Genomic DNA, 14,577 nt, shown 5'->3' with positions numbered 1-14,577 from the left:
GAAACTCGTCAGCTACTTTGAGTTTTATCAGTTTGAAAAAATCAGTGTGTATGACCATGCCAAAAAAGCTTCTTTAAGTTAAATCAAACCATTTTTCCAAGAAGGTTATAAAAGAAAAATAAAGAACGTAATCACGGAACCTATATGTTCGAGGCATCTGAGCTGCAGATCACACACTTAGGATAAGATCGCCATCTGGTGTTGGGCTCGGATGATTGCAGGTTGTTGTTGTCTTCGGAAGAAGCCTTTTGGTCACGAGATAGGTGACTCCTCCTCTGGACAACAGTGCGCATGGTCATCCACTCCATCCTCAGATTGTTTTTTTCCGCCATTGGGTTCGGATGAAGTTTTCCGCTCCGGCTGAAAACTTTAAAAACAAGCTTCTCGAAGCGAAATTTACACTTTACTCGACATCGACCACTCATCGGACCGGTTCCGGATACGGCTCATGGAAAGGACGCCTTTTAAAAAATGCCCCCAAGGTGGAGCAAAGTTCCCGCACAGTGACCACCACCAGGTCTGCAACCTGTGCCTCTCGCCGGAACACGACGAGTCCAGCTGTCCTGCCTGCGCATCATTCAGATCCAAGAAAACTATCTGGGATCGAAGAGCTCGACGCCATATCATGGCCAGACCAGCTCCGGAACCAGAGGACATCTTTGACGAGGGCCCCGATGTCCCGGAGGAAGATTCCGAAGAACTCCAGATTATATCTGAAGCAGAGGACTCAGACGACCCCATTACTCCTGGCCAGCGCGTGAGTACCTTGACCCCTACCCTCACCCCTCCAAATAAGGCACCGGTCAAGACTTTGCCTGCTGGCCCCAGTAGAGACCGCAAACAATCTTCAGAAGCCCCGCCTTCCAGCCCGGCTCTGAAGAAATACAAGCCTTCCAGTGGTTCGGGCCCAAGTAAACCACATATTGCTATACCCCCACCACCTTCGGCACCGAAGACGCAAGACCTCTCGGCACCGAAGCAGACACCAAGGCCCATTGCCAAACCGGCATCCAAAGCTCCCAAGCTTAAAGATCCCGTTTCGGCACCGTAACCATCATCGGCTCCGAAAACACCATCGGCTCCGTAACAATCATCGGCACCGAAAACACCATCGGCACCGAAAACTTTACCAGCACCGAAAACTTTACCAGCACCGAAAACTTTACCAGCACCGAAAACTTTACCAGCACCGAAAACTTTACCAGCACCGAAAACTTTACCAGCACCGAAAACTTTACCAGCACCGAAAACTTTACCAGCACCGAAAACTTTACCAGCACCGAAAACTTTACCAGCACCGAAAACTTTACCAGCACCGAAAACTTCATCGATACCGGCACAACCAGCTAAGGGCCATGCTGGAAAAGAGACTGCCGATCATCCAAAACATAGATCGGAACCCAAATAATCAACACCAAAGCCAACTACTGAGGATCATGAACTTTTCCACCCTGATCCCACACAAAGGAAAATTTAGATTAATCCTAAAACTGGACATGTCACGGCTGTGGCATTTAAAAAGAGAAAGCTGGACTCAACACCTTCTCCAGCTCCTAAAAACACAAAGGACTCAACCACTTAACCCATTTGTCCTTCTTCTCCTGGACCACCTCCTACCCCACCCCCCCTCTCTCCACCTCCTTTACCTCTACCATCTCCTGCACATACACCACCTCCACAGGATGATGATGATATCTTAGGGGGAGGGGGTAATTCGGATGATCTTTATGATCCTAATGATCCTTTCACAAATCCGGACACAGTACCTTTAGATGACTGGGCATACACACCACTTGATGTTCCTGATAATACTTCATACCCTTCAAAGCCCTCACCCCCCGATGATCACCTAGGGTTTGGGCAATTCATCCACAGGGCAGCACTTTATCATGGCGTCACCTTACATTCAGATGCGCCTGAAGAAGATTTCTTGCTTGACACGTTTGAACAGTCTAAAATAACAGTTCAAATCTTACCTATGATCAAAGGGGTCATAAAGCACGCACCAGAGGTCTTTAAAGACCCCGTACGCACCAGGGTACTTAATCCCAGAATTGAAAAGAAATATAGACCTGCCCCAGAGGACCCTGCGTACATTAAAGGACAGCTCCCTCTAGACTCTTTAGTGGTTTCCAATGCCAGGAAGCGGGCTAACTCCCAAACAACCGGAGACACACCGCCCACAGACAAAGAGTCTAAGTTATTAGAGGCCTCAGGTAAAAGGGTTGCAACATAAGCAGCTAACCATTGGCGTATTGCCAACACACAAGCCCTGCTGGCACGCTATGACAGGGCTCATTATGATCAATTGGAAGGCCTTTTACAACACTTACCAGATCAGTATAAGTCCCAGGCCAATGACCTCATCCAAGAAGGAAAGCTCATTTCCAATGCATCAATTAAATGTGCACTAGACGCTGCAGACACTGCCTCTAGGGCAATCAACACCAGTGTCCTTCTTAGACGCCATGCATGGCTACATATTTCAGGCTTTAAGCCAGAAGTACAAACTACAATATTAAATCACCCATTCAACCAAGAACAGTTATTTGGGCCAGCAGTAGATACTGCATTAGAAAAAATGAAGAAGGATACCGAGATTGCTAAGTCAATGGGAGCATTACAGTCTCCACAAACACGTGGCTCCTTTCGACGCTCCTTCTATAGAGGAGCCTCCAAAAATACTGGAACAGACACCTCCTCCAATTTCAAAACCTCTACGCAAACATCCCCCAATAGAGGATATTTTCAAGGAGGATATAGGGGAAACAATACTAAAGGGAGAGGTCGAGGTAATGCCAACACTCGTACCTCCCCCACCACTAAACAATGACTTTCCTCCACTCCCCCCAGACCATTCCACTCTAGTCGGGGGAAGACTCACACAATTCCTACATGTCTGGAACTCCATTACTACAGACAAGTGGGTAAGACAAATAATCCAATCTGGTTACTGCCTACCACTCACAGATACCCCACCCAACATACCCCCCAGACATCGTCCAATGTCACAAGAACATCTTGCACTCCTCAAGCAAGAAGTTCTTTCCTTACTTCAAAAACATGCAATAGAGCCAGTTCCACTCCAACATCAGGGCACAGGAGTATACTCTCTATACTTCCTAATCCCCAAAAAGGACGAGATATTAAGACCCATACTCGACCTCCGACTACTCAATCAGTATATTCATTCGGATCATTTCCATATGATCACTCTTCAGCAAGTGCTCCCACTACTACAACAAGGCGATTTCCTTGCCACACTAGACCTCAAGGATGCATATTTTCACATTGCCATGCACCCTGCTCACAGGAAGTACCTAAGATTTGTGGTGGACGGACAGCACTATCAGTTTACTGTCCTCCCATTCGGAGTGACTACTGCGCCCAGAGTCGTAACAAAATGCCTAGCAGTAGTAGCAGCACATCTCTGGAGACAACAAATTCATGTCTTCCCTTATCTCGACGATTGGCTCATAAAAGCCAATTCATTCAGCAAATGCGTTCTTCATACTCCCCAAACTATCCAAATCTTACACAACCTGGGGTTTACCATCAAATATCCCAAATCTCAACTATATCCCTCCCACATACATCAATATCTGGGAGCTACCATAAATACCTCCAAAGCCATAGCTTACCCCAGCCCAACCAGGATAGCCAACATACAAGCTCTCATCTTAAAATTCAAACCCCAACACTCTCTTCCAGCCAGAGTGTTCATGCAACTATTGGGCATGATGGCCTCATGCGTCTTCATTGTTCCTTACGCAGAGTGTCTCGCACGTCAGTGGAATCAGGCTCACGGACAACTCTCCGATCTGGTGTTGGTGGGCAGCCGCTCCCATCGCTCACTAACATGGTGGAACACCATAAACCTGTCCAAAGGGAGGACGTTCCTAGAGCCTCTTCCACAGATAGTGGTGACAACCGACGCATCTCTTACAGGGTGGGGAGCCCATCTCCTAGGACACACCACTCAGGGCAAATGGAGCACACAACAAAAACTGCTCCATATCAATTACCTAGAACTTCTAGCGGTGTTCCTGGCGTTGAAGTCATTCCAACCCCATCTAAAGAACAAGGCTGTCCTAATCCGGACGGACAACATAACAGCCATGTATTACATACAAAAACAGGGGGGGGGGGGGCACACTCTCTCCAGCTCTCACACCTAGCACAGAGCATTTGGAGATGGGCAATTCTCCAAAACATCTACCTACTTGCAGAACACCTTCCAGGGGTTCACAACCAAATTGCCGATTTGTTGAGTCGACAGACACAGCAAATCCACGAATCGGAATTACACCCACAAGTCCTACTCCCATTCTTCCACAAATGGGATCAACCAGACTTAGATCTGTTCGCCACACACAAACGCAAAATGCCCAACCTTCGCCGCCAGGTATCCCCATCCACAGTCAAAGGGCAATGCGCTATGGATGAACTGGTCCAGCAGATTTGCGTACGCTTTTCCACCTCTCCCACTCATTCCATTCGTAGTACGCAAACTCAGGCAACAGTCCCTCAAGCTGATACTAGTGGCTCCTACCTGGGCACGTCAACCCTGGTTCACAACACTACTGGAACTCTCCTTAGTTCCCCATCAAAAGTTGAACCTCTCCCCGTCCTTGCTAACCCAGAACCATGGAGAAATCAGACACCCAGATCCACAACAACTCAACCTAGCGATCTGGCTCCTGAAGTCCTAGAGTTCGGTTACCTCAACCTCCCACCGGACTGCATGAATATTATTAAAAGGCCAGAAGGCCTACCACCAGAGCATGCTATGCAGCAAAATGGAAAAGATTTGCCATTTACTGCACTAACCATGATATACGCCCACTAGACGCATCCATCCAAAACATCATTTGCTACCTACTACACTTGCAAAGATGTAATCTAGCGTATTCTTCCATACGCCTCCACCTAGCAGCATTAGCAGCCTATTTGCAAAATCGCCAACACTTGTCACTATTTAAAGTGCCCGCGATCAAAGCCTTCATGGAAGGTCTTAAAAGAATCATTCCTCCAAGACTACCACCCTCTCCAGTGTGGAATCTAAATATTGTGCTCACTAGGCTAATGGGTCCTCCATTTGAGCCTCTACATAAATGCGAGCTACAATTTCTTACATGGAAAGTGGCTTTCCTTATTGCTATCACATCCCTTAGAAGGGTAAGTGAATTACAGGCATTCACCATACAAGAACCGTTCCTACAGTTACATCGTAACAAAGTGGTTCTTAGAACAAATCCAAAGTTCCTGCCAAAAGTCATTTCTCCATTCCATCTTAACCAATCAGTTGAGCTACCAGTGTTCTTCCCAAATCCAGACTCTGTAGCTGAACGGGCTCTTCATACCTTGGACGTTAAAAGAGCCCTTCTTTATTACATTGACAGAACCAAATCCTTCCGCAAAACCAAACAATTGTTTGTGGCCTTTTCCCCACCACATAAAGGCAACCCCATTTCCAAATCAGGGATAGCCAGGTGGATAGTTAAATGTATCCAAATTTGTTACCAAAAGGCTAAACGTACTCTTACAGTTCCCCCTAGAGCGCACTCCACACGCAAAATAGGGGCTTCCATGGCATTCTTAGGAAACATTCCCTTAGAAGATATTTGTAAGGCAGCCACATGGTCTACACCACACACCTTCACTAAACACTACTGTGTTGACGTGCAAGCAAAGCAACAAGCTTCTGTAGGTCAGGCTGTCCTTAAAACCTTATTCCAAACTGCTGCAACGGATACAGGCAACCACCGCTAGGGGAGATACTGCTGTATAATCTATCCTAAGTGTGTGATCTGCAGCTCATATGCCTCGAACGGAATATGCTACTTACCAGTATGCATCTGTTCTTGGCATGTAGAGCTGCAGAGCCACACACGCCCACCCGGGACCTGTATCCGTTCCAGCATGGTCTTACTTAGACATTACACATGGACATCCTTTTCTTTATTCCTACACACTCCATCATTTCCCATCATGGCGAAAAATAATCTGAGGATGGAGTGGATGCCCATGCGCACTGTTGTCCAGAGGAGGAGTCACCTATCTCGTGACCAAAAGGCTTTTCCGAAGACGACAACAACCTGCAATCATCCGAGCCCAACACCAGATGGCGATCTTATCCTAAGTGTGTGGCTCTGCAGCTCTACATGCCAAGAACAGATGCATACTGGTAAGTAGCATATTCCTTTTAAAGGAGTATTATTTTTATCATCTGCTACTGCACTCATTTCCTAAACAATCCGATCTTTATGTATCCGGGTAAAATGGCTAAACCCAGGTAATTACTACCTACACCAGGGCTGCTACACAAGTTACAAGTACACATAATTTAATTTGGGCTATTCAACCACTGGTATAGTCATAGGTCATGGTCACCAAAGCAGCGCTGAATGAGTAGATAAGTGGAGGGAAAATATAAAGACGGGGTCATTGGTGCCTATACTCTATTCTTGCTAGCCAGGTCCCCCTCACAATATGCCCAAGGGTATTTGCAGCACCTGCAAGGTGTTAAAAAAAGACCTCTGAGCTCTAGGATACCGTCCACGTTGGAAGCATGTAGGACATAGAAGAATTGGGGACTTGTAAGCGATAGTAGGACACTGCAAAGTACAGGTGAGATCACAAGGCCAAGCAGTGGCAGGGCAGTTCAGAGGAGCCACTAAACATTGTAGTTCTTATACCCACCCCCCCATCTACTCCCCAGTTGTGTAGCCTCTGCCAACTAATTGAGGAATGGCGATACCTAATTAAACTCACCTCTATAACCTTGATTACAAAAAAACAGAGTACAGTTTGCACAGGCAGCGGTGCTAATACTTCAACAGGTGTTCTATGATTCTCTCAGGGAAGGTACTGTGCTTTGACCATGAGACTTCGGCCACTGGTTTAGAAGACTCCCATATAGACCCATTCTAAGGCCTGGAAATGTTCCTCTACTCACTGACCCAAGTTCTTCACTTCAATAGGTAGTACCCAAGATAAAGAGGGGCATAACCATATTCATGCTCAACGGTGGCTTCTGTGCATAGTTACTCATCCATTTGCTTCAGATCTTTTGTGCCCCTGTAAGAAGGTTTGCGCCTACATGGGAGCCACCTCGAGACTGCTCACAAGCTTAACAATTGCCCTCTAATATCACAAACCAAACAAATGTCCACTCTGTTTTTTTCTTGCTTGAACTGGATATTAGAACAGGATTTTATTCTGGGCAAACAAGATTTGTTCCCCTTTTGTTCTAAACTTGCCCGTGTGTGCCCACCCTCCTGAAACCTACTCCAGAACTGTGTTTATTACATAATAACCTGGCTCATTTAGTTTGCACAGAAATATTCTACTGGTATTTGGTCAGTAATCCTGATTTTTAGGTTCTACATCCCGCCCCCTAAATATAAAATGTGAGTACTATCACTGGAGTTCATAATAACATTGTCTTTTTTGCAACTCTTATAGAATCTGATAAACGAAGGACATGCAGGCACTCAACTAGTCAACCAACTCCATGATGTCATCATTGAAGATGAAGCTTTGACTGACAAGCAGAAATCAGTGATAACAGAAAAACTTGCAGTAAGGCTTCATGTATTTTCTGCTTATTGACCTTTGTTTTGCACACCCTGTACAGTTTTCTTTGAGCACTCACAGGTCTATTCAAGACATAGTCCAAAATGGCATTAAAGTGACCACCACAAATATAGTGTGTGCCGAGACTTGTGCTACAGTGACTGAAATCAACATGAAATCAACATTGGGGTCATCCATATTTACTAGTGTGAAGAAATGGCTATCCTGGAATGCCTCTGCTATAAATTCAAGCATTGTGTATATTATGATATCTGATAGGTACTTCTAGCTGTATATTCCTTACCTTTGAATAATAGCATGCTGGTAGGTGGCGTAGTTCTTCTCCGGGTGGCGTCATCTGCACCGGAAGTGACGTGCGTGGTACCTATATAGGTGCCACCTCGGAGCGCTGATGTCAGTTCTTTCCTTTCAGCGCCAGATAGTGTTGACCCAGTCTGAGCTACTCCTCAGTCACTTTTTGACTGGCTTTTTGCCATGTTTTGTATTTGACATTTCTCCTGGTGTTTAGGTATGTCAGCTAAAAAAAACAGCTGGTATCAAGCCATGTGGGGCCGGTCACAGGCAGATGCCCACATTATACTAGAATTTTACTAGTATAATAATAATATCAAAAAAATGTTGATTTTTTTTTTTTTTTTAATATTATTATTATTATTATTATAATACTAGTAAAATTCTTGACCTCTGTCCGGCTGGACAAGTCTCTCAAAATATAAGTACTGATTGGGTCCTTATTTATCGCTACCGCTACTCCTCTCTTTCTAGGGACTATTGTTGCTTAGAATTACATTATTCCCAGGGTCCCTGGTTGACTTTTTTCTGGGTGCCCTTGTTGTTACTAAAGAGTCCTACCATCATGAGCATCCAGTGGGAGGCAGGATACACCATCACCTGCTGGGTTCTCCAAATCGTCCAAATGAGCTACTCCCCACCCTTTGTGAATACACCACAACCCATGCTACCTTCTTACATTCTGCTGACGGAGGACCATCTCTCCTTGCTCTGTCAAGAAGTGCAGGCCCTCTTGGCCAAGGGAAGCCATAGAAAGGGTGCATGACTTAGAAGTAGGTTGTGGTTGTTATTCCCGCAATTTCTGGTACCAAAGAGGGACGGAAGACTTATTCCTAGCCTAGATCTGTACCTTCTCAACCTCTTCTTGAGGAAGGAGAAATTCAAAATTCTCATGCTCACACAAGTTATCTCTATTCTCGACCTGAGAGGCTGGATGGTAGCCTTGGACACATTTCCACATAGTCATCCAGCCAGCCCAAAAATGTTACCTGCGGTTCACGGTGGGCCAAGAGCATTTTCAGTTTGCTAATCTCCCCTATAGCCTTACCAGCACCCCTTGGGTGTTCACAAAAGTTATGGTGATTGTTGCAGCTCATCTGCTGAGGTCTGGGTTTTAGACTTCCCCTACCTCTACAATTGGCTGTTGAAGGCAGGCTCACCCCAGGCAGTCTTCTCCCACCTTCAGACTACGTTGAACCTCCTGCCCTCGCTGGGGTTCACTATCAACATGCTGAAGTCGCACCTGACTCCCTCTCAGATGTTCTGGACACAGTGCAGTTTCTGGCATATCCTCCTGAGTAGCGAATATTCAGGCTATGATTCCGATCTTTCAACCTCTAGCTTGGATTTCAGTGAGACTGACTGAGGTTGTTGGGCCTCATGGCCTCCTGCATCCTGCTAGTGACACATGTCTGTTGGCATATGCTGGCTCTGCAGTGGGACCTGAAGTCCCAGTGGACACAGCATTGGGGGAATCTCCCCAACATGGTCTCGATCTCAGAGGGAACTGCAAAAGACCTGCAGTGGTGGCTTACAAACCGTGATTGGGTCAGTGGATGACCCCTCTCCCTTCCCAAACCGGAGCTGACTGTAGTCACAGATGCATCACTCCTGGGGTGGGGTGGCCACCTGGGAGAAGTGGAGATCAGAGGCCTCTAGTCTCCGGAAGAGTCCAAGCTCCACATCAAGCTGTTGGAGCTTCGGGCGAGTTCCTTGGCACTGAAAGCCTTTCTTCCTTCTATCAAGGAAAGACTGGTACAGGTGTTAATGGACAACTCCACCACCATATGAAATTGCATCAAACAGGGCGGGTGGAGTCGTAGACTCTTTGTCAAGAGGCCCTGCGTCTCTGGACATGGCTCGAGCAGCAGCCCATATTCCCTGGTGGTTCAACTCCTGGAGGACTCTCTGAACACCAGGGCGGAGGAACTCCGTCACAGACGCCTAGCGGATCACGAACGGTGTCTCCATCCGGAAGCGGTGGAAGTTTTCTTTCAACATTGGGAAAAGCCTTGGATAGATCTGTTTGCCACAGCCGAGAAGGAGCAATGTCTGCAGTTTTGCACGCTGGAGTTTCTAAGGCAATTCTCGCTCTGAGATTCTTTTCTTCTCGAGTGGAGCTTTGGCCTCCGGTGTGCCTTTTCCCCCAATACCACTCCAGGTCAGAGTTCTCAGGAAGATGAGGCATGACCGGACCCAAGTCATTCTTGTGGACCTGGATTGGGCACGGAGAGCCTGGTATTCCGATCTGTTGAGCATGACCATCAGTCCTCCAGTCAAGGTGCCTACTCAAGAGGATCTCCTGTCACAGCAACAGAGGAGGGTTTTGCACCCAAATCTGTGCACTCAACCCTCATGCGTGGAGATTGAGCAGCGACAGTTGATGGCTTTTGCCCTTCCTCTCGAAGTCTGCTGCAATGTTATTCAGCCAGCCAGGGGTCCCTCCAAGTCGGTATACGCCTGCCATTGGGACAAGTTTGGGTCATGGTGTGCTTCCCCCAACATTGACCCCCTTTCTGCATACCTCTCAAATTCTTTTGTTTGCATTATCTTTGGCCCACCAGGGTTCTGCTCTGGGCACAGTTATGGGTTGCCTTTCTGCCATCTTGCCATTTTTGCAGTTGCCGTACCAACTCTCTTATCACATTATCTGACGGAGCTGACGGCTGCAGTTATTTTCGCACCAGATTCATTGTATGCTGGCCCTTATCTAGGAGGCCCACGCAGCCATATGTATAGGTTTACTCTTTCCAATGACCATACATCACTCTATGCCCTGAAGAAGTTCATTGTTTATGAACGAAACGCGTTGGCTGACAATTTCCTGTATTTGGATTCTTACAAAAATAAAGGACTCATTAAGACAATCTAACCAAGACTGTAAGACTTATTGAAAAAACTTTTTCCACGTAACGGGTGGTGCACCACTCCATATTTTGGGTTCATCCTTTCTCTGCTTCGCAACTGGCACCCAACAACAGCAGATGCTGGAGTAGCTAGTGCACACCCAACCCGATTTACTGTTGAATCTAACACAAAAGGAACACAGCAGGGGAGTGCGGTCACTGTGTCTGCCGTTGCCTGTAACTGTACTCTGCTTGCCGTACCAACTCTCTCTCTCTAAATTGCCCATAGCGGCTAGGTTCTTTAAAGGCCTGCTACATATGTTTTCCCCATTTCACCGTTCATCAGTGTCAGTGGGACCTCAACTCGTTTATCATTTTTCTCATGTATATTCCTTTCGAGCCTCTCCACATTTGACCTCTCAGGTTCTTAACTTTAAAAACTGCCTTTTTAGTGACCAAAACATCGGCCAGGAGGGTCTGTTAATTACAGGCAATCTCTGCACACCCTCTTACACCACCTTCTATTCTTCCAGACAAGCTATTTCTCCAGAAACGTGCCTCCTTCCTTCCAAAGACTGACTCCATTCCATGCAGGACAGAACATCGCCCCACCTACTTTCTGTGCTCCACCTCATCCCTCCAGAGAGGAGGAGAGACTCCACCTTCTGGACCCAAGAAGAGCATTGTCGTTCAACCCTGACTGCACTAGAGAATTCCGGGTACACAATCAGCTCTTCGTGGGCTATGTGGGAGCCAAAAAAGGGAAGGCAGTACAGAAATGAACCATCTCACAATGGATTGTCCTGTGCATTAAGATCTGCTACGCACTGGCCAAAAAGCAGCCACCTGAGGTGAGGCCTTGCTGGTTCACTCCACCAGAGCCAAGGCTACAACCACTGCGTTAGCGAGCGGTGTCCTGCTCGTGAACATGTGCCAGGCAGCAACGTGTCCCTTATTGCACACATTTATCAAGAACTATTGCCTGGACAATCTGGTCCGGTGTGACGGGCATTTTGCCTGTTCGGTCCAGCAGACTTTTCAAATCTAGTTGCTTTCACAGTCCCACTTCTGGGGAGGTATTGCTTCTAAGGTAAGGAATCCACGTCTAGAAGTCTCTACCAGATGAAAAAGTTACTTCCTTTCAGTAGCGCCTTTTCCGGTAGAGACTCTATCTAGCTGCAGATTCCTTACCGATCCTCCCCGCTCTGCGAAATAATTGCAGGAGAACACCCTTATCAAGGGTATTAGTTTGCCACACCAGTGGTCAGTGCTCATCATGGCTCTGCGCTCCTGGCATGGGAAGTTGTGAAAGTAACCTGAAGGCTTTTCCCCATTGTGAGTGCCTTCTTGAAGTAATGGGAAGGAGACAGAATAGGATTAACAGCCATCACAATAGTAACTTTATGCTTTCTTCCTTAAATATCTTTAGAAGTCATTTCAGCATAACAAAACTCAGTTGCAAATGTTTTTACTAAATAGACCAAAATGTATGCAAACTGCCCCCGATCTTTTATTGTGACAAGGAACCTTTAAGGCATTCCTGCCAAGCACGTGATTGCACTAGATTAGTGACTGCCATCTAAATTATTTGATTTTTCACTCTTTCAGTGCTGTTTAGTAATCAGACAATCATGACATTTATTCTGTACTGAACCAAACTAAAGATACATTTGAAAATGTCAATCAGGCTCCCATTACTGAATTATAGATTTTCATATTAAAAAACAAACTCTTTTCCAGATGTTATTTTGCGTGATGCTGACCTAGTCTTCCATTTGAGAAACTGTACCCAATTTAGAGTAGAACCAGTGGTAACATATGTATTTAAAAAAATCTAAGTTTTTTGCTCCATGCCTAGCTACCTGTTTAGGGGGCACCTGCTTGATCCCTTTGTTGCTTTTGTGACGCTTACTGCTGATTAATTATTTTGAGCATGCTCTTGCATCTGGACTCTTTTCATACCGGAGTTCTTTCTCCCACTTTTCATTCAGGTCTTCGGACAAGAACTCTTCCTATTTCTCACAAAAGTGCCATTCTCCTTATCTGGACTAGTACTGTCTGATTCTGTAGAGGCACCAAACTGGCTTGACTTGGGAGGAGCGTCTACTCATTTCAGAACAGTGCATTAGCCCTTTGATGGCTCTTCGCTAATGACTGATGAATTTCTAGACTACTTGCTTGGCCATCTGACGATTCACTATTTACAAAGGAATCTCTGCTTATTTGCGCAGTTGTAGACTATCAGAGCCTGCACACTAATTGAGAGATCCCTTTTTGCATGACTGGCCAGGACACAAAGTCCCTTACTTCTCCAACGTCCCTTGAACATCATTCCACTCCTCTTCACCAAGAGTAGCAGAGGGCCGTCAACCAAATAATCCTATGCTTTTGTATTTCTGGCACATACGTTTCAGCAAGTTGGTTCTAGAACAATATCTCCTAAGACACCTCTGTTATGTATGGCAGAGAAGAAATAAAAGATGCATGCAGATATTAGTCTCTAGACATATAATCAGGAATAATTATCAGGCCTTGGCGTAGTTCGCGGAGTTTCGCTACGCAGAACTCCGCGAAGTGACAAAAAAACTCTGTGTAGTTCCGCAAGTGGCAGAGTGCAGTGCAAACTGCCGTTTGTGCTGGTCTTCCTGCAGCTCGGAAGAAATTCTACCCAAGCGGCAGTTCGTGAGTGGGGAAAAACTTTGCTGCACTACACAGAGCGGAGTTTTCTGCACTCTGCGAGCTCCGCAGAGCGCGGTGTGCAGAAAACTCCGTGAGCAGAGTTCACCGCCCAGGCCTAATAATTACAATATTCTGTATTGCATTACTGTATTATTGAACTACTTTGAGCTGGTCTTCTTTACACTGGTGATTGGCTGTCGTGTCTAATGACAAGTGTTTTAAGTTGCTTTGGGTATGATTTATTAAAACAGTTACTTTTGTGTTTTTCAGGAAGTTGACAAATGCTTGGCGGATGGTGCCGATGAGTACTTGCAGCTCATCAGCCTCTGTGCTGTTATCATGCATCAGGTGACTCAAAACAGCTGAAGACCTTTCTTGCAACAGCTGCAATGATGAATCCTGGATCTCACCTACTTCCAATGTGGCTCAAGACGCCTTTCATTTTCACAGTGTCTCGTGAATCACTGGTGGCTCACCTCCTAAAAGTCTATATGTATAGTTTTGTATAAAAGAAAATGCAAGAGATTTTGAAAATAAATGTAAATCTTATGGTGCCTTCCTACGGGTTGTATTACTTTCATACAATATAGTATCAATATTGTTAGCTACAAGATTTTTTTCCAATCTAATTTACCTTGTGCGCTTATATTCACTTTTGAAGCTGAGGTGTAAGAGACTCACACCGAGGGCTGGGGATAAAGGGGCCCCCAACAACAGGCAATGTAAAACAGAATCACTGTTAATACCATGCCAGGACATCTGCAATCCAGCCGTCAGCAGTAAGGAGAAGAGTGGAGTGGGTGGTTTGGGAGGAAGAAACGCGTTACTTACCTGTAACAGCAGTTATCCAGTATTGGTGTCTTTCATAGATTCACATGCCTGAATCATTCCCCGTCGTCGAGACGGGAGCCTCCGGTACATAGAAAAGTAATGTCCTATAGACATACATAGAGAAAAATAGGCCTAAGGGCCTCCCCTTAGTAGCCTATCCTTGTCCTTATGTAAAAAGGACCAAACTCTTAGAGCCAGCCAATCAGCTATCACCTCCCTCTAGAACCTTCCTGACAGGAGCCTCAGTCCCTCAGATTTTCGTACGCACCAAGCTAGGTAGGCGTAACACAGTTAGAGAGAGACGTGAGTCCTTCCAGGGGAGGCGGGAGGG

The 14,577-nt window shown here is 46.0% G+C and overlaps 1 protein-coding gene across 1 annotated transcript in view; it reads left to right on the top strand.

The window, feature by feature from the left end:
* The window catches only part of RFC4 (replication factor C subunit 4), a 146,337-nt gene extending 132,364 nt beyond the window's left edge, over positions 1 to 13,973 (top strand). The window contains exons 10-11 of the mRNA XM_085635344.1: positions 7,468 to 7,584; positions 13,686 to 13,973. Of these exons, the coding sequence (XP_085491470.1) occupies positions 7,468 to 7,584; positions 13,686 to 13,781 (213 nt within the window). The 3' untranslated portion in view covers positions 13,782 to 13,973. The remainder of the gene's footprint in view (positions 1 to 7,467; positions 7,585 to 13,685) is intronic.
* Positions 13,974 to 14,577: the final 604 nt, after the last annotated feature.

Source organism: Triturus cristatus, chromosome 11 (assembly GCF_964204655.1).
Source record: "Triturus cristatus chromosome 11, aTriCri1.1, whole genome shotgun sequence".
In the NCBI taxonomy this organism is placed as follows: domain Eukaryota; kingdom Metazoa; phylum Chordata; class Amphibia; order Caudata; family Salamandridae; genus Triturus; species Triturus cristatus.
This window is presented reverse-complemented; position numbering and strand designations above follow the sequence as displayed.